At 44.8% G+C, this 22,949-nt stretch overlaps 1 protein-coding gene across 1 annotated transcript in view; it reads left to right on the top strand.

Annotated features, from left to right (window-relative positions):
* TPO (thyroid peroxidase) overlaps positions 1-22,949 on the top strand; it is a 206,571-nt gene that overhangs the window by 163,086 nt on the left and 20,536 nt on the right. The window contains exon 11 of the mRNA XM_073576633.1: positions 8,201-8,326. Coding sequence (XP_073432734.1) covers positions 8,201-8,326 — 126 coding nt within the window. The remainder of the gene's footprint in view (positions 1-8,200; positions 8,327-22,949) is intronic.

The following is a 22,949-nucleotide window of genomic DNA, read 5'->3' as shown; positions in this document are numbered from 1 at the left end:
CGCACCATACTTATCCAATAAAGGGAGCATGATCTCACAAAAAAGGAAGTGGTCTAATAGAAAGGAGCACGAATTAACATGAAACATCATGGCACACCATGGCTTTGCACTCAAACAGTACTGGCATGCAGAGCATCGAGTATTCCAGCAGCTGCCCTTCGGCTTGTAAGCAGCGCATGACATCCCTGCCATGTGCTGCTTATGAGCATAAAGCTGTTGCTAGCATCAGAACAGGATGCTGCGAAGGAGTGCTGGGAAGGTAAGTGTAATTTTTTTTATGTTTTCTGATGGGGCCATGCATACCATGGTAGGGGTGGGGGCCAATAATACCAGGATAAGGATGGGACCATCCATACCAGGACCAGGATGGGGGCCAATCATACCAGGTTAAGGATGATGCCCTGCATGCCAGGATAGGTGTCACGGCACCGTCAGACTCAGGGCCTGCTGTCCCGGCCTCGGTCATTAGGAGGCGCCGGACTGTCACATCACCGTCAGACTCAGGGCCTGCTGTCCCGGCCTCGACCACTAGGAGGCGCCGGACTGTCCCATCACGTCTGACTCGTGGCTTGCGGTTCCGGCCTTGGTCTCTGGGAGGCGCTGTGCTTCAACCCCGAGTGATGGCGGCGATAGTTATGAGGCTCCTGCGCAGGCGTCCGCTGGACGCAGGCTTCGCTCCTCGATCAGTCATGAAGGGGCTGGTGCATCACCATCCAGCCTGGTCCTGGGGGTGGTCCGGATGACATCATCAGCCCAGGAGCCTGTGAGGGATGACCTGATCCCTCAAATACCTTGGGACTGCTCTTGCAGGCCGCCGGATATATTCTTGGTCCCCCTGTGTGAATTACTGTTTAACTGACTCTGACTTTTGCCTGGACTTCTGACCCTGCTTCTGCCTAACGATTCTGTACCTCTGTGACTCTCCTGGTTTATGACTCTGACTTTGACCTGGATTCTGACTCTGCTTCTGCCTAACGATTCTGTACCTCTGCGACTCTCCTGGTTTATGACTCTGACTTCGGCCTGGATTCTGACTCTGCTTCTGCCTAACGATTCTGTACCTCTGCGACTCTCCTGGTTTATGACTCTGGCTTCGGCCTGGAATCCGACTCTGCTACTGTCTACTGTTTTTATACCATTTCTGCCCGACTGGTTTAGTCTCGGATATCATTGCCTCTGTGTCCTGTATTGGAACACCTTTCTGGCGACCGTCCTGCTCTGGTCATTGCTCCTATTCAGACAGCGCCTCCTGGGCTCTGCTATAAATCCAGATCCCTGTATAGGGGTAAAGGGTATCAGTGTTTCTCGGGGTGTTGTCTGGCTGCAGCCCAGACCGCAGGCAGATGTCACATTATATCCGGCCCAAAAAATAAAACTGCTTTTTTTGTCTATACTTAACACATATAAAAGCAGTTTTCCTTACCTTTTTTTTTTTTCCTCTTCCTCCTGACTGAGCTGATTCTTGGCCCAAACACCTGTTACATTGCACAGCCTGGAAGGTCACTCTCAGGCTCAAGCATGCTGCAGCCTGGAAGCTTCAAGGAAAATGCTGGCTGTTGGAAATCCACATTCCTGGATCATCGCCCCCTGGACAGCTCTGGGGGCCAGGTATTGCCCGCAAATGTGGCCAAACTGTTGTTACCAGTTTCCCTTTCTTTTGCTAAGAAATGTCTGTGTGTGAAGGCTTATGTGGATTGTGGTGCTGCCGGCAACCTTATGGATTTTTTATTTGCTAGGAGCCTTGGTGTACCTCTGTCAAGGCTTAAAGCGCCTATTCAGACTACTGCGATTAATGGTACATCTATATTCCAGGGAGGCGTGGAATTCGTTACTGCCGAAATTTCTATGTCAGTGGGGACATTACATAACAAACAGATGTCATTTTTTGTTATACATAATTTATCAGATCCCGTTGTATTAGGCATGCCATGGTTGCACCAGCATAATCTGGTAATTGACTGGCGAATAGGTGATATCGTGCGCTGGAGTCCACGGTGTCAGAGTAACTGTATGTCACTGTCAGTGAACCAAATTAAAATTAAAACCCCTTCTATTCCATATGCGTTTAGGGATTATGAAGATGTTTTCTCCATAGTGGAGTCTGAGAAACTACCTCCTCACAGAGAATATGATTGTCCTATTGACTTGGTCGCTGGTGCCCGTCTCCCTAAGGGGAGAATATTCAACCTCTCTGGTCCTGAGCGTGTAGCCATGAATGACTACATAGCAGACAGCCTACGGAAAGGCTTCATTAGACCTTCCACCTCACCTGTAGGAGCTGGGTTTTTCTTTGTAGAGAAAAAAGATGGTGACTCAGACCATGTATTGATTACCGTGAGCTGAACGCCATTACTGTAAAAAATCAGTACCCGCTGCCACTCATTCCTGATCTTTTTAATCAGTTACTGGGAGCCCGCTGGTTTACTAAACTTGACCTCCGGGGGGCATATAATCTGGTCCGCATAAGAGATGGGGACGAATGGAAAACGGCCTTTAATACACCCCTTGGCCATTTTGAGTACCTGGTAATGCCGTTCGGACTCAGTAACGCTCCTGCAGTATTTCAGCACTTCGTCAACGATATTTTCAGAGACATTTGTGGAGTGTATGTCGTCGTATATCTGGACGACATTTTGATTTATTCTGCTGACCCTGTGACACATGCTCAACACGTTTGTTCAGTACTGCAAAGACTGCGCGAAAACTCTTTGATTGCTAAATTTGAAATATGTGGGTTTTTTTGCTGAAGAGGTGCAGTTTTTAGGATACATGGTCTCAGGCAAGGGGTTCCGCATGGATCCTGCCAAGATTCAACCTATTAAGGATTGGGTGCAACCCAAATCGCTGAAAGCACTGCAGCGACTTTTGGGATTTGCGAATTATTATCGCAATTTCATCAGGGGATTCTCAGAGATTGCCAAGCCACTCACAGACCTTACCCGGAAAGGGGCGGACGTGACCAATTGGAATCCTGAGGCAACTCGGGTTTTTCTACACTAAAGGAGTGCTTCGTGGCCAACCCGGTGTTGATTCAACCAAACTTGGACCACCCGTTTATTGTAGAAGTAGATGCCTCCGAAGTCGGAGTGGTAGCAGTGCTCTCGCAAGGCACTGCATCCCTCACTCAGCTTCGCCCATGTGCCTTTTTCTCCCGCAAATTCTCTGCCACGGAGAGAAACTATGACATCGGCAATCGGGAGTTACTGGCAATCAAGTGGGCCTTCGAGGAATGGCGCCACTTCCTCGAAGGTGCCAAACACAAGGTTACTGTTATTACCGACCACAAAAACCTAACCTACCTAGAGTCGGCTAAAAGACTAAATCCTAGGCAGGCCAGGTGGGCCTTGTTTTTCTCCAGGTTTGATTTTTTAATCACCTTTCTCCCCGGAACTAAAAATGTGAGGGCAGATGCCCTCTCCCGCAGCTTTTGCCCCACACAGACCGAGGACTATGAACCAGTTCCAATATTGGCTAATGGGATTGTCATGTCGGCAGTATCTCTGGACCTCCTGGAGGAGATCCGTAGGTCATCAGAACGAGCTCCTGACACTACACCCCCAAAAAAATTATTCGTTCCAGCTACCTTTCGCTTACAAGTGTTAAAAGAATCACACGACTCCATCCTGGCAGGCCATCCTGGTCTCAATAATACCACTAGGCTGGTAACCAGGAACTTTTGGTGGCCGACGGTTGCCAAGGACTGTAAGGACTACGTCTCAGCGTGTGAAGTCTGTGCCCGCGCCAAGTCCCCCCATAATCGCCCTACCGGCTGGCTTCAGTCCTTGCCCACCCCTGAGAGTCCATGGACCCACATCTCCATGGACTTCATTACAGACCTGCCACCCTCCGATGGGAAAACTTGTATCTGGGTGGTGGTGGACAGGTTCAGTAAGCAGTGTCACTTTGTTCCCCTGTCTGGCTTGCCTAACTCTGAAACTTTAAGTAAGTTGTTTGTTCTTCACGTTGTACGTTTGCACGGCGTTCCGGCAAATATTGTGTCTGACAGGGGTACCCAGTTTGTCTCGAAGTTCTGGAGGGCGTTCTGTAAACGTATTGGTGTTGAGTTGTCCTTCTCCTCGGCATACCATCCCGAAACCAATGGTCAAACTGAGCGTGCCAACCAAGCGCTGGAACAATACCTCCTCTGCTATGTCTCAGCACATCAGTCAGATTGGGTGGAACATTTGCCATTGGCGGAGTTCGCTCTCAATAATAGATACCAAGACTCCATAAAAACTACCCCCTTTTTCAGTAACCTTGGACTACATCCGCGCTTTTGATCATTTTCGGCCAAGATGTCGGAACTCCCAGGGGTTGAGCAAAATATACATCGTCTGAAGACAATTTGGTCAGAAGTAAACTCAAATTTGAAAGGGGCTCAGATTAGGCAGGCTTCGGCGGCTAATAGACGACGATCCCAGGGGCCGCACCTGGGAGTTGGTGACAAGGTTTGGCTCGCTACAAGAAACATCAAACTTAAGGTACCGTCTGCCAAACTGGGTCCCAGGTTCATCGGCCCATATGAAATATTAGAGGTAATTAACCCGGTAGCGTTTCGGTTGAAACTCCCGCAGTCGTTTAAAATTCCTAATGTTTTCCATAAATCCCTCCTCAAGGTGTACCGCTCCCCAATTCGTCCCGTCCGGTCCCCTCCTCCTCCAGTTTTGGTCAAGGGTGCCTTGGAGTATGAAGTCCAGGGCATCTTTGATTCCCGTCTAGTGAGAAACTCTGTGCAATATTTAGTGCATTGGAAGGGCTACGGCCCAGAGGAGAGGTCCTGGGTCCCCGCTAGTGACATTCATGCAAAGGGGTTGATTAGAAGGTTTCACCTCCTCCACCCTGACAAACCGGGTTTTGAGGGTCCGGAGGCCCCTCTTAGAGGGGGGGGTACTGTCACGGCACCATCAGACTCAGGGCCTGCTGTCCCGGCCTCGGCCACTAGGAGGCGCCGGACTGTCACATCACCGTCAGACTCAGGGCCTGCTGTCCCGGCCTCGACCACTAGGAGGCGCCGGACTGTCCCATCACGTCTGACTCGTGGCCTGCGGTTCCGGCCTCAGTCTCTGGGAGGCGCTGTGCTTCAACCCCGAGTGATGGCGGTGATAGTTATGAGGCTCCTGCGCAGGCGTCCGCTGGACGCAGGCTTCGCTCCTCGATCAGTCATGAAGGGGCTGGGGCATCACCATCCAGCCTGGTCCTGGGGGCGGTCTGGATGACATCCTCAGCCCAGGAGCCTGTGAGGGATGACCTGATCCCTCAAATACCTTGGGACTGCTCTTGCAGGCCGCCGGTTATATATTCTTGGTCCCCCTGTGTGTTACTGTGTGAATTACTGTTTGACTGACTCTGACTTTTGCCTGGACTTCTGACCATGCTTCTGCCTAACGATTCTGTACCTCTGCGACTCTCCTGGTTTATGACTCTGACTTCGGCCTGGATTCTGACTCTGCTACTGTCTACTGTTTTTATACCATTTCTGCCTGACTGGTTTAGTCTCGGATATCATTGCCACTGTGTCCTGTATTGGAACACCTTTCTGGCGACTGTCCTGCTCTGGTCATTGCTCCTATTCAGACAGCGCCTCCTGGGCTCTGCTATAAATCCAGATCCCTGTATAGGGGTAAAGGGTATCAGTGTTTCTCGGGGTGTTGTCTGGCTGCAGCCCAGACCGCAGGCAGATGTCACAATAGGGATGGAGCCATGCATACTAACATAAGATGGGGGCCCTGCATACCAGGATAGGGATGACGGTGATCATTCCTGCCAGGATAGGGATGAGGGGGACCATTCCTAACTAGGTAGGGATAAGGGATCATGTATACCAGGATGGAGGTGGGGCCAATCATACCAGGATAAGAATGGAACCATTCATACCAGGTTAAGGATGGGGCCATGCATACTAGGATAGGGATGAGAGAGCCATGCATACCAGGATAGGGATGAGGGAGCCATGCATACCAGGATAGGGATGAGGGAGCCATGCATACCAGGGCAGGGATGAGGGGGGCCTTGCATACCAAGGTAGCGATGAGGGGTGCCATGTATACCAGGTAGGGATGAAGGGGGACTATGCATACTGGATAGGGATGAGGGGGGCCATGTGTATCAGTATGGGGATGAGTGGACCATATATACCAGGATAGGGGATATTAAGTACAGCATTGACCACATCTTTTGCTTCCAATTTTTCTCCGCATAATTTCCTCCTCTAAAACCTAGGTGCGTCTTATGGTCTGGTGCGTCTTATAGTCTGAAAAATACGGTAATTTTTTGCCATAGAAACAAAGCTCTGCCTGATGTCATTACACTGGACTGCTCTGCATGTGTGTCTCTGATAGATCTGTGTAGTAGGGTAAGTGTGGCGCATGGAGCGCACTACTCCGCAATAGTTTTCATCAGGATGTGCATGCACGAATGCATCTCCAGTGGTAAATAGTATGTCTCCCTGGGGGCCCCCTCTCCTACCCCTCGCATCCCATGCAACCATATTAGTTACACCCTTGACTGTTTATTCTTTATAATTAGGGAAGAGTGGACCCCTGGAAGTTCGGGTTCGTCGGGTTAGGTTGAACTTTAGTCCAAAGTTTGTTCGGTTAACAGAAATTGACCGGAGCATGACCATGGATTCATATAAGTCAAAGGGGACATGAACTTTCCTGCTGTAAAATGGCTGTAAAATGGTCTAGTAAGGGCTAGAGGGCCATGCTATTAATGATGAGCGCCACACATGTACGGCATTCCTCCAAGTGTGTTTATATGAAACTGGCTCAGGAGTCAATCTTTGATAGTAGAATTTATAGCGTGTGGAGTGGACCTGTTCTATGCACACATTAACCTGTCTGCTTTTCGATTGTGGGCTGCCAGTGGGTTGCCATGGCAGTCGAAGGTTTGCTGATGACCACAGTACTTTCTATCAAAGTGCTCCTATGAACACCAGCTTGCAGCTAACGTTCATAAGAGACTAATTTTTATAATATATTAATTTCTACAATATACTGCAAACAAGTAATAAGTAAAAATAAGAAAAATGATTTTAAATATATTAAAAATAAAGATATTAAAAAATAGTTAAAATATAAAATGTATTAACTCAATTGGTAAAAACAATAAAGGAAAAAACTGAAATGACGGAACTGTAATTTTATAATTTCTGAAGGTGATCAAATTGCCAGCTCACCATACTTAAACAAAGCCGTCACACAGCTCAGTCAACCAAAAAATTTAAACGTAACAAGTCTTGGAAAACGGCGACACAAGCAACATTTTATTTTTGAATTTATGAAATATTTTAACTTACCAAAAAAAAATGCAAGTGTGATATTGGTGAAATCCGACTGACTTGCTAATTAAAGGTCCCGTCTCACATAGCGAGATCGCTGAAGCGTCACCGATTTTGCAACGCAACAGTGACCTCGCGAGCGATCTCGCTATATGTGACACATAGCGGTGACAAGGCCCCCACTGCGATGTCGCTGATCATGCTCGAATGTCCTGGGTCATTTTTTGATCGTTGGAGTCCCGCTGGCCAGCATGCATCGCTGTGTTTGACACCGACGAGTGACCTCGTTAGCGACGCAGAAATCATGGACGCAGGCCGGAGTCGTCAGAATCGTTGCTGTGTGACAAGGTCCCAACGACCGCCGAGGTCGTTATACGGATCGCAAGATCGTTGCTGCGTCGCTGGGTAAGTCTGCCTGTTTGACGGCCATGTAGAGATCATGTAGCGACGCACCAGCAATCCTTACCAGGTCGTATCGCTGTCGGGATCGCTGGTGCATCATTTAGTGTAACAGTACCCTTACTTTTACTGCACAATGAACACCATAAAAACTTGGCATTTTTTTCCCATTTTCCACTATATTGCATTTTAAAATAAATGGTGTGATTCAAAACTATAATTGAAAACAAAAACAAACCCTCATACTGCTATATCTGTGGAAAAATAAGAAGTTATGGCTCTTTGAAGAAGGATCAGGAAAAGACGAAAGTGCAAAAATCAAAAATCATCCGGTCTTTAAGGGATTAAAAATGTCCTTATCGTTTTGATCAACTACTCTGCCAAAATAAGGGAAGGGACATCATTTTGTCATATTGTAAGATAATTTACACTGAATCATTTTATTAGGTTTTATATCAAGAAAAAATCAGGAAATATTTAACGTTGTCAGTCACCGATAGTACAATTGTATCTTTTTCCTAGATATCGATGAATGTACAGATCGGCTGACGCCTCCATGTCATGCTTCTGCTACATGTAGGAACACACTGGGCAGCTATAAATGTTTGTGCACAGATCCATATGGACTTGCTGAAGATAACAGGACCTGCGTAGGTAATACAGTACATTCTCTTTATCATTGACTTGCACTGGGATCTGGGGCATCTCTGTTCTCCATTAAAAATACTCACTTAAGAGGCTTCTGTAGTCTCTAGTTAATCATAGTGGATTGTGCCAAGAATAAATGTCAACGAGCTCATAAAATTTAAATATCATCTCCTTATTCTCAAATGCGGCATGGTCTCTAGGAAATACTTTCTCACCAAGTGCCAACCGTTCCATCTTTAGGTTTTAATTAAGATCTCTGTTTATAGAAAACAATTTGCCAAATGGTGCATCTGTTTCTTGAGTGTCATCCAGAAAAATGCCTTGTGGTGATTAAAGATTAGTGCAAACAGTTTGTTTGCTCATCAGCGTATTAGTGCCTTTAGTTATTGATTGATAGATAACAGATAAATACCATCATGTGATCTCATTATTCAAAAGAAAAATCACACTATGTGTGATTGGTATGGATATAAAAAGAAAGGGGTTATCCATGAACAAATATCACCTATCCACAAGTTGCGTTAGGAGTGAACGATTAATGTTGATCTGACTATTGAAACCACCAATAATCATGAGAATGGGAGTACCGAGTCCCCTATGTGAATGTTGCATATGCTGGATGGATGATCACCAATCTATTTCTCGCAGTGGTCATGCAAGCATGTTGGCACTCTTTTTACACAGTGGCAATGGGACTCCAGTTCCCTTGAAAATTGACAGTATGAATCATTCTTTTGGAAGGATCTGGTATTTTTGGCTCCATATCAACACACCAAAAATTGAAGCCAGTGACCGATATGGCCATGAAAAGGATGGTCCGAAACTAACATTTATGTTAAACCTTAATGTCAGTCTATTTAATTTAATAATTTAATCTCTTTTCTAATATACTCACTTGAAGGGGCAAGGTTAGTATCTGCTGGTGGGAATTCTCATTACAATGCGCACTGACAGTGGGCTCTGTTGTTGGCTCATCACAGCTGTAGAGGGAGTGCACTGTCACTGTGTGCATTAAAAAGAATATTGCACAGTGACAAGATCCTATTGAGTCTTGATTGACAACAGATGCTTGCTCACTAGAGCAGAGACAAGCTCAGCCTCTGAAATGGACAGTACTGATGATGTTTTGTTTCAGGGTGTAGGCAGAGGCTGTAATAGTGACGACAGCCTCTGCCGCCTGATCACATCTTATTTGAGTATCCCAGTAGGCACTGGGGGGTTCTCAATGAATGCTCGTCAAACAAGAATTAAGTGACAAAAATAAATACAGAAGTTTGATACCATAGTGAGGGAATGATAGGCAATTTTTAATTAAAGCATGTTAGAAAAGAGATTAGATTATTACATTAAATAGATGTAGTATTTTTTATATAAATCTTCAATGTATATGTAAGCAGGTTGCGAGATGCAGTGTCAGACAGGAGACAGAGCAAGGGTTAACAAATTTAACAATTTAATTGAACGGTGTATAAGCTCCTTGCAGGGAGATTATTGGTTTAAGAGTTAATGCAAGAAACAAAATCAAGGACACAAAATGCAGAATAGCAGGGCCGCAGCACTCCCAGAGTCAAACGTGGACTGGCGTACAGCAACTGGCAGGGAAGGTCACCAGCTGTTGTGAATTCTCCCTCTGGCTTCCCTCTGGTGATTACTGAAGATAGTGGAGCTGGTCAGATTGACAGAGGGGTTGCGAGTTCTCTTTCTGGACTCCCTCAGGTGGTTGCTGGAGGTTGTGGAGCTGATCTGATTGAGAGAGGCTTGCCACCTGATAATGTGGAAGACTATTGGAGATCTGGGGTTTCTGATTCGGATTTAAGACAGCTGACTCCCTCTATCCCTGCTGGTGATTTTCTTCCTGTTCCTTCTGAGGTCTGATGTCTCCTGATCTTTCCCTGCATGGTTCAGCTAAGTGGTTCCTTTGCTATTCTGTTTGCATTTGACCTGGTTTTGTCTATCTCTGCTTTGTGCGAGTCAGCCAGCTCCGGCTGGGACTGTGCTTAATCACCGCCATATGTTACTGCATGTACCAGTTTGTTTTGTCCCCTGTTATATTGGTCTCTTTTTGCTTTTGCGTCTTCATTGTTTTTTGTGCATCAGACGTGTTGGACTTTTTGCAGGGTTTTCTGCGTGATTGCAGACAGTGTCTTTCCTTTCCTGTCCTGTCTAGTCAGTGTGGGCCCCATCATTTGCTCAGTCTATTTTTCATCTTGTTTCACCGACAATATATGGTTGGGGCTATCTATTCCTTTGGGGTCTGCTCCGGGGCAGTTTAGATTTCCCCTTTCTTGCTTTAGGCTTAGTTAGCTCTCCGGCTGTACCGAGGCATCTATGATCATCGTAGGCATGCTCCACGGCTACTGCTAGTTGTGTGGACAGGATCAGGGGTCTGCATCCGCTTAGTTACCAACCTCTCTGGTTTTCTGTGGCTTAGCTTGGGCCTGCTATCCTCCTCGGTCCCCATTCATAACAGAATCACCAGCCTAACTGTAGACTCTAGGGTACTCTAAAGAAGGAAAGAATTAAAAAAAAAGTTCCTTTTGGCGATTACCCTGATCTGCTCCTTATCTACATTTTCGGCTAAGGCTTTTGTTGATTCAGGAGAAGCTTTGAATCTGATGGATTTGGACTTTGCTAAACATTGTGGTTTTCCCATGATACCCATGCAGACTCCTATCCCTTTGAGGGGTAATTTTTGGTGTTGCACAATTTGCGTGATACTATTGTTCTTGGTTTCCCTTGGTTGCAAACTCATAATCCCTTTTTAGATTGGAAATCTGTGTCTGTGGGGAGTTGGGGTTGTCAATGTGTTCTTAGTATCTCATGATATTCCTGACAATTTGACTGATTTTTCTGATGTATTCAGTGAGAGTAAGTCTGCATCTTTGCCCCCTCATAGGAGTTATGATTGTGCAATTGAGTTAATGTCTGTGTGTAAATTATCCAAGGGTCGGCTTTTCAACTTATCGGTACCCAAACATGATGCTATGCGATCTTATATCAAGGAGTCGTTGGAGAAGGGTCATATTAGACCATCCTCTTCACTTTTAGGTGCTCTTTTTTTTTTTTTTGTGGCCAAGAAAGATGGTTCATTAAGGCAAAGTATTGACTATCGTTCCCTTAACAAGATCAATGTTAAATATCAGTACCCGTTACCCCTGATTTCTGATTTATTTTCTAGAGTTAAAAGTGCCTGTTGGTTTACCAAGCTTGACCTCGGGGGGCGTATAATCTTATTCGCATCAAGCACGGGGATGAATGGAAGATGGCGTTTAATACTCCGGAGGGACATTTTGAATACCTGGTGATGGCTTTTGGGCTCACTAATGCCCCTTCTGTTTTCCAGTCTTTTATGAACAATATTTTGCGGTACTTTGTGGATAAGTTTGACCATTTATCTGGATGATATTTTGATCGTTTTCAGTGATTGGGATTCTCATATGGAACATGTGCGGACTGTGTTCCGGATTTTGAGGGAAAATTCTCTGTATGTTAAGGGATCAAAGTGCCTCTTTGGTGTACAGAGGATTTCATTTTTGGGATTCATTTTGTCCCCGTCTGCTATTGAAATGGACCCAGCCAAGATACAGGCCATTTATGATTGGGTTCAGCCCACTTCTTTGAAGGCTCTCCAGAAGTTTTTGGGTTTTGCTAATTTCTACTGTAAATTTAGAAGTAATTTTTATGGTATTGATATACCACTGACTGATTTGACCAAAAAGGGTGCTAATGTGGTGAATTGGTCTCCATAGACAGTTTCGGCATTTCAGGAGCTTAAGCGGATATTCACTTCTGCTCCGGTTCTACGGCAACCTGATGCCTCACTCCCATTTCAGGTGGAGGTAGATGCTTCTGAGATTGGTGCAGGAGCCGTTTTGTCCCAAAGAGATCCGGTGACTTCAAAGATGAATCCCTGTGCCTTCTTTTCTCGAAAATTCTCCAAATCTGAACGTAACTATGACTTGGGGAATCGGGAATTGTTGGCCATGAAATGGGCATTTGAAGAGTGGAGACATTGGTTGGAGGGAGCTAGACATCAAGTTGTGGTCCTTACCGACCACAAGAATTTGATTTATCTTGAATCAGCTAAAAGCTTGAATCCTAGACAGGATAGGTGGGCCTTGTTTTTCACGCGTTTTAATTTTGTGGTCTCTTTTCTTCCGAGCACTAAGAATGTTAAGGCGGACGCCCTTTTCTTTGCGGATTCTCTTGATGTGACCGAACCTACTACCATTCTAAATGAGGGTGTAGTTCTTTCCACCATCTTACCCAATTTGAGATGTGCCCTGGAGGAATTTCAGTAGGACAAACTTGAACGTTGCCCTATGAGAAAATTGTATGTCCCTGACCAGTGGAGGAAAAGAGTAATGTCTGAAATTCATTGCTCCGCGTTGGCTGGTCATCCAAATATTTTTGGTACCAGAGATTTGGTGAGTCGGTCTTTTTGGTGGCCTGCCTTATCTCGTGATGTCAGGAATTTTGTGCAGTCCTGTGGGACTTGTTCTCGGTTCAAGCCCTGTTCTTATTCTGGTGGGTTGTTGATGCCCCTGCCAGTGCCCAGGAGGCCATGGACTCATATCTCAATGGATTTTATTTCTGATCTTCCTGTCTCTCAGAGAATGACTGTACCACTCCCAAAGTTGACTTCTTCTTCTGAGTTGGTGCCCTTGTTTTTACAACAGGTGGTTTGGTTGCACGGGATTCCTGAGAACATTGTGTCGGACAGAGGAGTCCAGTTTGTTTCCAGATTTTGGAGAGCTTTTTGTTCCAAATTGGGAATTCAGTTATCTTTCTCCTCTGCATTTCATCCTCAGACCAATGGGCAGACTGAGAGAACAACCAGACTTTGGAATCCTATTTGAGATGTTTCATATCTGCTGATCAGGATGACTGGGTCTCATTTTTGTCCTTGGCCGAATTTGCGCTAAACAATAGGGCTAGTTCTGCCACTTTGATGTTGTGGTACAGAGTATGCAGCAGATTTGGGACCAAGTGGTGGATAAGTTGTCCCACTCTCAGGAAAAAGCCCAACGGTTTTCTAACCAGCATAGGACCATTGATCCCCGGTTTAAAGTGGGTGATATGGTTTGGTTGTCTTCAAAGAATATTCCTATGAAGGTTGCATCTCCAAAATTCAAGCCAAGATTCATTGGACCTTATAAGATTTTGGAAATCCTTAATCCCGTATCTTTCCGTTTGGCTCTTCCAGTTATGTTTAAGATTCATAACGTGTTCCATAAATCCTTGTTGAAGAGGTTTGTAGAGCCAGTAGTTCCCATGGCGGTGCCTTCTGACCCTGTATTGGTTAAAGGTAATTTGGAGTATGAGGTAGAGAAAATATTGGATTCTCGTTTGGCTAGACGGAGACTCCAGTACTTGGTCAAATGGAAGGGTTATGGCCAGGAGGATAATTCTTGGGTCTCTGCTTCTGACATTCATGCCGAAAGACTGGTTTGTGCTTTTCACCGGGCCCATCCTGACCGGCCTGGTGGCATGGATGAGGGTTTGGTGACCCCTCCTCAAGGGGGGGTACTGTTGTGAATTCTCTCTCTGGCTTCCCTCTGGTGATTACTGAAGATAATGGAGCTGGTCAGATTGACAGAGGGGTTGTGAGTTCTCTTTCTGGACTCCCTCTGGTGGTTACTGGAGGTAGTGGAGCTGATCTGATTGACAGAGGCTTGCCACCTGATAATGAGGAAGACGATTGGAGATCTGGGGTTTCTGATTCGGATTTAAGACAGCTGACTCCCTCTATCCCTGCTGGTGATTTTCTTCCTGTTCCTTCTGAGGTCTGATGTCTCCTGATCTTTCCCTGCATGGTTCAGCTAAGTGGTTCATTTGCTATTCTGTTTGCATTTGATCTGGTTTTGTCTATCTCTGCTTTGTGCGGGTCAGCCAGCTCCGGCTGGGACTGTGCTTAATCACCGCCATATGTTACTGCATGTACCAGTTTGTTTTGTCCCCTGTTATATTGGTCTCTTTTTGCTTTGCTTTCAGAATATACCGCAGTGCTGATATAGTGGGGGCGAAGTTGTGCAGCTTCAGTGTTTTTTTGTGCATCAGACGTGTTGGACTTTTTGCAGGGTTTTATGCATGATTGCGGACAGTGTCTTTCCTTTCCTGTCCTGACTAGTCAGTGTGGGCCCCATCATTTGCTCAGTCTATTTTTCTGCCTGCGTTTGTGTTTTCATCTTGTCTCACCAACAATATACACTCACTGGCCACTTTATTAGGTACACCATGCTAGTAACTGGTTGGACCCCCTTTTGCCTTCAGAACTGCCTCAATTCTTCATGGCAGAGATTCAACAAGGTGCTGGAAGCATTCCTCAGAGATTTTGGACCATATTGACATGATGGCATCACACAGTTGGCGCAGATTTGTCGGCTGCACATCCCTGATGCGAATCTCCCGTTCCACCACATCCCAAAGATGCTCTATTGGATTGAGATCTGGTGACTGAGGAGGCCATTTGAGTACAGTGAACTCATTGTCATGTTCAAGAAACCAATCTGAGATGATTCGAGCTTTATGACATGGAGCATTATCCTGCTGAAAGTAGCCATCAGATGCCTGTTCTTAGCTGAGAGGAGTGGTACCCAGTGTGGTCTTCTGCTGCTGTAGCCCATCTGCCTCAAAGTTCGACGCACTGTGCGTTCAGAGATGCTCTTCTGCCTACCTTGGTTGTAATGGGTGGCAATTTGAGTCACTGTTGCCTTTCTATCAGCTCGAACCAGTATGCCCATTCTCCTCTGACCTCTGGCATCAACAAGGCATTTCCGGCCACAGAACTGCCGCTCACTGGATTTTTTTTCTTTTTCGGACCATTCTCTGTAAACCCTAGAGATGGTTGTGCGTGAAAATCCCAGTAGATCAGCAGTTTCTGAAATACTCAGACCAGCCCTTCTGGCACCAACAATCATGCCACGTTCAAAGGCACTCAAATCACCTTTCTTCCCCATACTGATGCTCGGTTTGAACTGCAGGAGATTGTCTTGACCATGTCTACATGCCTAAATGCACTGAGTTGCCGCCATGTGATTGGCTGATTAGAAATTAAGTCTTAACACACAGTTGGACAGGTGTACCTAATAAAGTGGCCAGTGAGTGTATGTTTGGGGGCTATCTATTCCTTTGGGGTCTGCTCCGGGCAGTTTAGATTTCCCCTTTCTTGCTTTAGGCTTAGTTAGCTCTCCGGCTGTGCCGAGGCGTCTAGGATCATCGTAGGCATGCTCCATGGCTACTGCTAGTTGTGTGGACAGGATCAGGGGTCTGCATCCGCTTAGTTACCAACTTCTCTGGTTTTCTGTGGCTTAGCTTGGGCCTGCTATCCTCCTCAGTGCCCATTCATAACAGTCAGCGTATGTCTGGCACCCGGGTTTCTCCCTTCCGCACGTGCGCGGTACTCACGGATACTGAGCGCACGGCACCTCTCTCTCCAACGGTCTCACTGAAGATGGCAGGACCAACAAGCACAGCCTGTCACAGCATCTGTGCTCAGGGGATGGAGCACACTGCTCACCCTGCTCAATGCTGTTGGTTCGTGCCAAACTGCTTGCCATCACGCTTGCTTTTCCTTTTATCTGGCCCCTCCTACTCGGGTCGTGAGGTTGGTCCGTTCCCTCATTTGTTTCCCCAGGCAACATGGAAGGCAGCCTCAACAGTTCAGGACCCAGCTCATTACAGGGGAGTTGATAAAGCAAGCGCGAAACGCACGTCAGGGGCGGCACGTGGCTCCGGGGCACTATAGCAGCATACTTTATGGGTAAGCACTGAAAGCACTTTTTGCACAGTGTTTTACCATTTCCTCTTAACAGCGCTCTAACATTATATATACTGGAGGCATTCCAGGCTTTAAGAGCAAAAGCATTTGTCTGTTTTTGAGGGGTTTATGTTGTAGATAGAGATGGTTGGAAATTGTATCTTATATTGATATTGCGATTTTCTTATGTGCCATATTTTTTACTACATTACTATATTACCCTATTGTGTGCCCTGGGTTCATGCATTTTTTTTAGGGTTTTTTCTATTAATTGTTTTTATACATGCATGTCACTTGATGGAATAACAAAATTATTGATTTTTTTTACAATTTTTTTGTATGGAACTCCATTTTTTTGTTTTTATTGGTTATTATTTGGGGTATACAGTTTTAAGTCCAATATCACCATAGGGGGTAAAAACCATTTTTTTTTTTAATTTTATCAATATAATCAAGTGTTAGACCCATAGCTTCCTTTTTGGAATTGTGTTAGTTAAGAATCAGGGAAGCATCAAAACTGTAGCTAGCTGAGATCAGTGACAGAGAATAGCTCTTCAGTTTTTGAAACCAATTTCGACCCTTTTAAAAAAGGAACCTTTACACAAAGGTGTCGGGATCCCTCAGATTACTCTTTCATCTGAAGGACCGATGTTCTTAGGTGTGAAGCATCATATGTCTCTAATTAAATCAGCTCCGTCGAGAAGAACTACACAGACACCAGCTGTATAAAACCACTCGGGATGCCTCTCAAGACGCCTCTGGCTTATCAGTTAGGCTTCCGTCTTTTATAGTAAAGAATTTAAACATTTTACAGACATGCGCAGTACAAATGATTTTACAACTTGTTTTCGACAAAGAAAGTCATTTAGGCGAAAAAGCAGAGGTATTTGACCTTGGTTCACAAGGGAGATGTCTGAGACATCTCCTCGAAGAACAGATAAGGTTTTAAACAAGAGAATGCAACATAGACAGAACTCAATTTAACTCCTTCAGTTCCTATCATTCCCCCCTTTGACATCTTCATTTTCCACAATCTGGAACACTGGATCCTGCAACAACAGCGGATAGTGGCTCGTTCACCAGGTACTATCCCAGGCCGACGGGTTGCCTGAGGGAGACAGGTCTTCTACCTTCTCCATCCCCCAGATACTGAAGCCACGTCCATCATTGCAAGAGTACGCTCCTTCATGCCAGAAATGAGATGTCAATCTAGGACTCAAAGGAATAATAGTTAAATTCTTGTTGTTTACAGTCAAACTTCCTTATCTATTTCTACATCTTTTCTTGCATACAGAGATACACCAAAAAACAAGTTTCAATAGCACATATATTACGAAGATACAAACAACAATACGTAATAGACTTAGTATAATCCCAGTTAGCCAGCCTCCAATACCCTTAAACCAATTAGCTGGATTAAGAAAGGAGAATGTATCTGACCACCAACTATCCTTAGTACGATCATTGTCTTTATCGTACTGATCTCTAAGTTTTTGAACATCCTCTATTTTCAATTTTAACTTTATAATGCTGTTGGGATCTATATAATGACAGCAAGCGGGTCCGATGACTTGACACATACCTCCTTGCACTGCAGTTAAATAATCTAATACTATGGTATGCTGATTAGTGGCTATGATGAGCTGATTTTGGACAGCAACGGTGGTGTTCAATATATCCAATATATCCCATATTTGGTCATCTAAGTAATCTGTAGCCCTGACTAATTTATCCCACATTTGAGTAATCATAGGATAAATAAAAATAGAGCTGACAATTTTATTAGCCACACTCATCTGCACTATATGTGGTCTCCCAGAGAGGCGAGGTGTATTGTCAGCAGCTCTTTTGTACAACGTGTGTTTAGGTATGCTCTGAGTATTCAACTGGTCATTCGGAATAACAAAGGTAGCTGGAGTCAAACGACCCAGAGTACAAGCACCTTTTACCCCTACTGGCAACCATTTATATGCATTGTCTCCACATACCCAGAACATGTCACTAGGTAGGTCCCATAGGGCTGAATGTTGTAATACCAGTCTATGAACTAAATCTATGAACACAGATACATTCTGAACCATACACCAATTTGGAAGTTGTCCTAAAGGGCTACACTACCCTACATCGGGATTTCCACAGGTGGGAGTTCCTTTCTCATATCCAGATGACTCGTTGCAAGGTATATTACCTGAAATATTAAAACAAGTTTCATTATTGCCCTGGGGAAATAAATTGGAATACTCCCAGGACGTGTTATGCAACCTTCTTTCTAGCAGTATTGGTTTGAAGGCATCAGTAGAGTGGGAAGTTACATTAAAACTAACTTGTAGGCCATACATTGGAATTTGCCCCAGGTAGGTTAATCGAGTTCTATTCCTGGGTACCCAAGCCCCCCCTTTATATGCCAGATATTGAAGGTATGTATTACTTCCTGAAAGATTACCCTGCCACCAAGGGTATCCTACCCATCCCACAATAGGTATACCAACAGTTGTGTTCCATAACTTCACATTATTTGTGGCATTATTAGCAAGTGTATCAGAACAACTGGTCCAGGCAAATAATTCCTCGGGTGGCATAGGAATAACAAGGAACGGAATACTAGTGGCTGATACTGGTGAATGTGTGCAGATCCAGCAAATGATTTGACCAATCATTCAGTAATTTTTCATGATGTTGTATAAACTTATTATTCAAGGACATTGGAGAATTTAGATTGTCCCACGCAGCTACCATTATTACAGATAATGCAACAAAACCAAACCAAAACATTATGCACTCTTATGCTTTGTTAATTCCTGTGGCTAGTTTGCAATGCGATGCGTGGATCCAGGTTGGTCGTCCTTCCAACTTAACAGAAGTAGGCGTTATTAGGAGTACTTGGTAAGGTCCTTGATATCGGGGTTCAAGGGTCTTTCTGGAGTGTTTCTTGACATATACGTAATCACCAGGTTGTAGACAGTGATTCCTTCCACACTATCTGGATCTGGAGTGGAAGAGAAAACTAGAGAATGCATTTGAGTTAAATGCTTTTGCAACTGGATTACATAACTTGTCAAATTATCCACATTGAGTGTTAAGACCTGTGGGTAGTACAACCCTGTGTTCGGTGGTCTTCCAAACAGTATCTCGAAGGGTGACAGTTTAGCTTTCCCCGTGGGTGTGTACCTTACTGAGAATAATGCTAATGGGAGACACTCTGGCCATGGTCTATGGGTCTGCTCCATGGTTTTCTGTATTTTCAATTTCAGTGTCCCGTTCATTCTTTCTACCTTCCCTGAACTCTGTGGGTGGTAGGGTGTATGAAATGCCTGTTCTACACCTATCATTTGCATTACATTTTGCATTACCTCAGCAGTAAAGTGTGTACCTCTGTCTGATTCAATTGTTTCAGGGACACCGAATCGTGGTACTAGTTCCATCACCAGTTTCTTTGCAGTGGCTCGAGCTGTAGCCGTTTTCACCGGGTAGGCCTCTGGCCATCCAGAGAAGAGATCTACACATACTAGGATATTTGCATACACTCCTACCTTGGTAGCTGTATGTCGTCAATCTGCCGTCTCTGAAACGGGTAGAGAGGCCTAGGTGTCGCTTTCTTAGGGACTTTTACTGTTTTACCTGGGTTGTGCTGTGCACAGATGAGGCATGATTGTACAAGTTTCGCGGCTGCGCAACTGAAGCCAGGAGCGATCCAGAAGGCATCTACCATGGCACACATGTGACTTTTTGAGGTGTGATTGGGGCCATGTGCTGCTTGCGCCATGATTGGGAACAGGGACTTTGGTGGGCACATTTTATCCTTATTCTCCCATACTCCATTTGAGTTCAGCTCAGCTCCCAGTCTCCCCCGGTGTACCTTCTCTGTTTGGGCAGCCTTTTGCTGGAGGGATTTCAGGACATCTAGACCCAATGTGGCTGGAATACGCTGACTCCCCGCCACCGTCCACTGCTCTCTCTAGGCCGCCTTGTGCTATTTTAGCAGCCTCGTTCGCCCTTCTATTGCCCTCTACCTCCACGGAGTCACCTTTGTGTGTGCTTTTACCTTGACAATGCCAACCTGGACTGGTAACATCAATGCCTCCATCAATTGTTTCACCAGCTCTGCATTTTTAATGGGCTTCGAATCTGTGAAAATATTAGCGACTTTACCTGCAGCGGCTCTACACGCCTCAGTGAGTGCCTTCAACTCTGCCTCCTGCGCCGACATGTGAGGAGAGAGTGGTTCCGCTCGGATTACCTCATGTGAGGATACTACTGCATATCCAGTGTAGAATCGTCCATCCTGGTGGTATCTGGGGCCATCTACAAAAAAGAAACTCAAAGTCTGCATTTGGAACAGGTTTTTCATGAATGTGTGCAAACCCAACTGTCTCCTGACTCATCAGTTCTATGCAGACATGTTCATGCGTCATGTCAAAGTATCCTTCCTCACTTGCCAATACGGTCACCAATTCCCCCTTTTCTGAATCCATAGGCAGGAGGGTGGCTGGATTCAGAACGTTACATCTTTTGAGGAGTGACATACTCAGGAATTAGTAGAGCACACTCAAGTCGGAGCTGTCTGGCCCTAGACAGATGTTTTGGTTGAACTTGTAGGAGTATGGCATGGATGTCATGTGGGGAATAGATTGTCAAAAGAAACGTCAGTGTCATCTCACATGCCTTCCCTATTACGTCTCCACTTTTTTCCTTGTGCTCCAGCATACATGACAGGTCGTTTTATTGTCCTTGTTTGCTCAATTTCTTTAGCTACCTTAAGGAGGTCTTTCGGATCTACATGTCTCCATTCAGGTCTGGCTGTCTGTACTGCGTCTCGTAAGTCTTTGTTCATACCGTCAATGAATGCATTCACCAGTATTCTAACATCAAGTGGATTTATGCAAATGTACCCCATGTCTGCCCATTTCAGCTGTAACCGTCCAAAGTACATCTCTACACTCTCTCCTCTTTGCTGTGTCACATTAGTCAGGAGTACAGACTGCTCTGATTGTTCCACTGCAGCCCATTGTCTTAGTGACTCACAGTACGTCTCCCCAGATCGTGCAGATTTATCATCCATGCCCCAAGCCTGATTCTTTGTCACATCTGTGTGTCTTAATTATATGATCTAGTGCGTCACCTGCCTTTAAACTCACCAACCTCTCTAAGTCTGCCCAGGTACACTTATATGTCTGCTGTACTTCCTTTGTGTCTGTAAAACGGGAATGGTTGGTCTTCAGGGGCAGGCAGCTGCTTCAGCAAAGCTAGCTGGTCAGAGGGGCTCCAGGGATAATACACCTGTATCTTTCTTATTCTAGTCACACTTCTAGGTCCTGATGGGGTTGGCCGTCTGATGTCTACTGTCAGCTTACTCCTCAAGGGCCAATGTCCCCACTACCCACTATCCACACTATTATGTCAGCTTCTTATGATCTTGTCTGGATAGGATTTAGTGCAATTCTCTTAGGTCAGTAGCACAGGTCACACAAGTAGCTATTCAGTCTTGGTTTGTCTGAGTCTGACCACAGTGTTTACAAGTCCATCTATTTTGTCTGGGTCTCTGGTTACACTTTGTCAATCAAACATTCATAATACACCTTCCATACTGCTGCACATTCTCAAGCATCATTTATTCACTTGCTATTTTCTTCCCTTGTCTGTGCCTTTTTGTACATCCAAACATTCACACTCTGGTATTTTTGCCTTTTTCAATATTTGTCCCACTTGTTTTACTGCTTCCTTCCTTCTCTGTCTTTTGTAATTTGACACAATTTGCTATACAAATCAATCACACAACTAGAAGCAGGTTCAAACACATTAATGACCAAGCAATCACTTACAATTCCCTTCTAAATTAGGCACCATATCTTACTTTTAACTTCCAATCTTCAATTAAGTACTGTTGCTTTAAAATGCACAAATCTTTCAGCGTGTACCTTACGGATAGAATTACAGAGAATTTTGAGCACAGCTCACACTCAGCAGAGATAAGAGCGAAGGGAGAAGAAAAACTACGCAGCGGTATCATTCCCCCCTCCCATCAGAATGCAGCGTCGTCCTTCACAGAATTCTGTAGTTCTTTAGACTTATCAAAATCAATTTCTACAAAGAAACTCAAAATCACGGGATTTCACTGTAAGGGCAGATAACTGTATAATGAGATTAACCATGCCTTGCCCTTTTTCTGGCCAAATGCATTCAGGAAACTTTACAATGTAATGCCACATATAACACGAACTATATCATTACTCAATTCATTCAGTCTCAGATGTAGATTTGAAATATCTATAACGCATCTGTCCGGGATTCCACCACAACTAGAAAGGTCACAAATCTCTTGACACAAAAATGATGTGTGATGATTCATTCATACGTGCTCATTCACTGATTTTTTTTTTTTTTTTTTTATACTCAATTACTCATCTCTCATCTTATTCAGAGGTTCTCATAGACATATATACAAGGATTCACACAGCCTGACTATCTTGCACTTTGGATTTGATTAATACTTTTTCCAGGTTCTTTGCTGCACTACTTCCATATCTATCCTCAATTATATCACATAACCGATTTCCTTCTTCAGGTGTCTTTCCCTGACTGTTCCCCATCTTATCTTTTATTCTTATCCTGTCTCTCTTGTTGTCTTCCTGTTAGTCCCCTGCCTTAGGTGGTGTATTGGGTAAGCTCAAGACTAGGCTCTACTATACCTCGTTACCTTCTTCCTAAGGTGCTAACAGGCTAAATGGAGTGTCTGTTCCTCGGTGTACTACGTGTTTCGTGTACTTATATGCTATGTAGCATCCGAACAGAAATACTCCCACAACACACAGGATTGTAAATAAAGTGTCCATCTACTGGGGTTCTTCAGTCATATCCTGTCACAGG

The sequence above is a fragment of the Dendrobates tinctorius genome, unplaced genomic scaffold (assembly GCF_039654945.1).
Source record: "Dendrobates tinctorius isolate UK_male_01 unplaced genomic scaffold, ASM3965494v1 ptg000049l, whole genome shotgun sequence".
NCBI lineage: Eukaryota > Metazoa > Chordata > Amphibia > Anura > Dendrobatidae > Dendrobates > Dendrobates tinctorius.
Note: the sequence above shows the minus strand (reverse complement) of the source record. Positions and strands in the feature narration are given on the sequence as shown.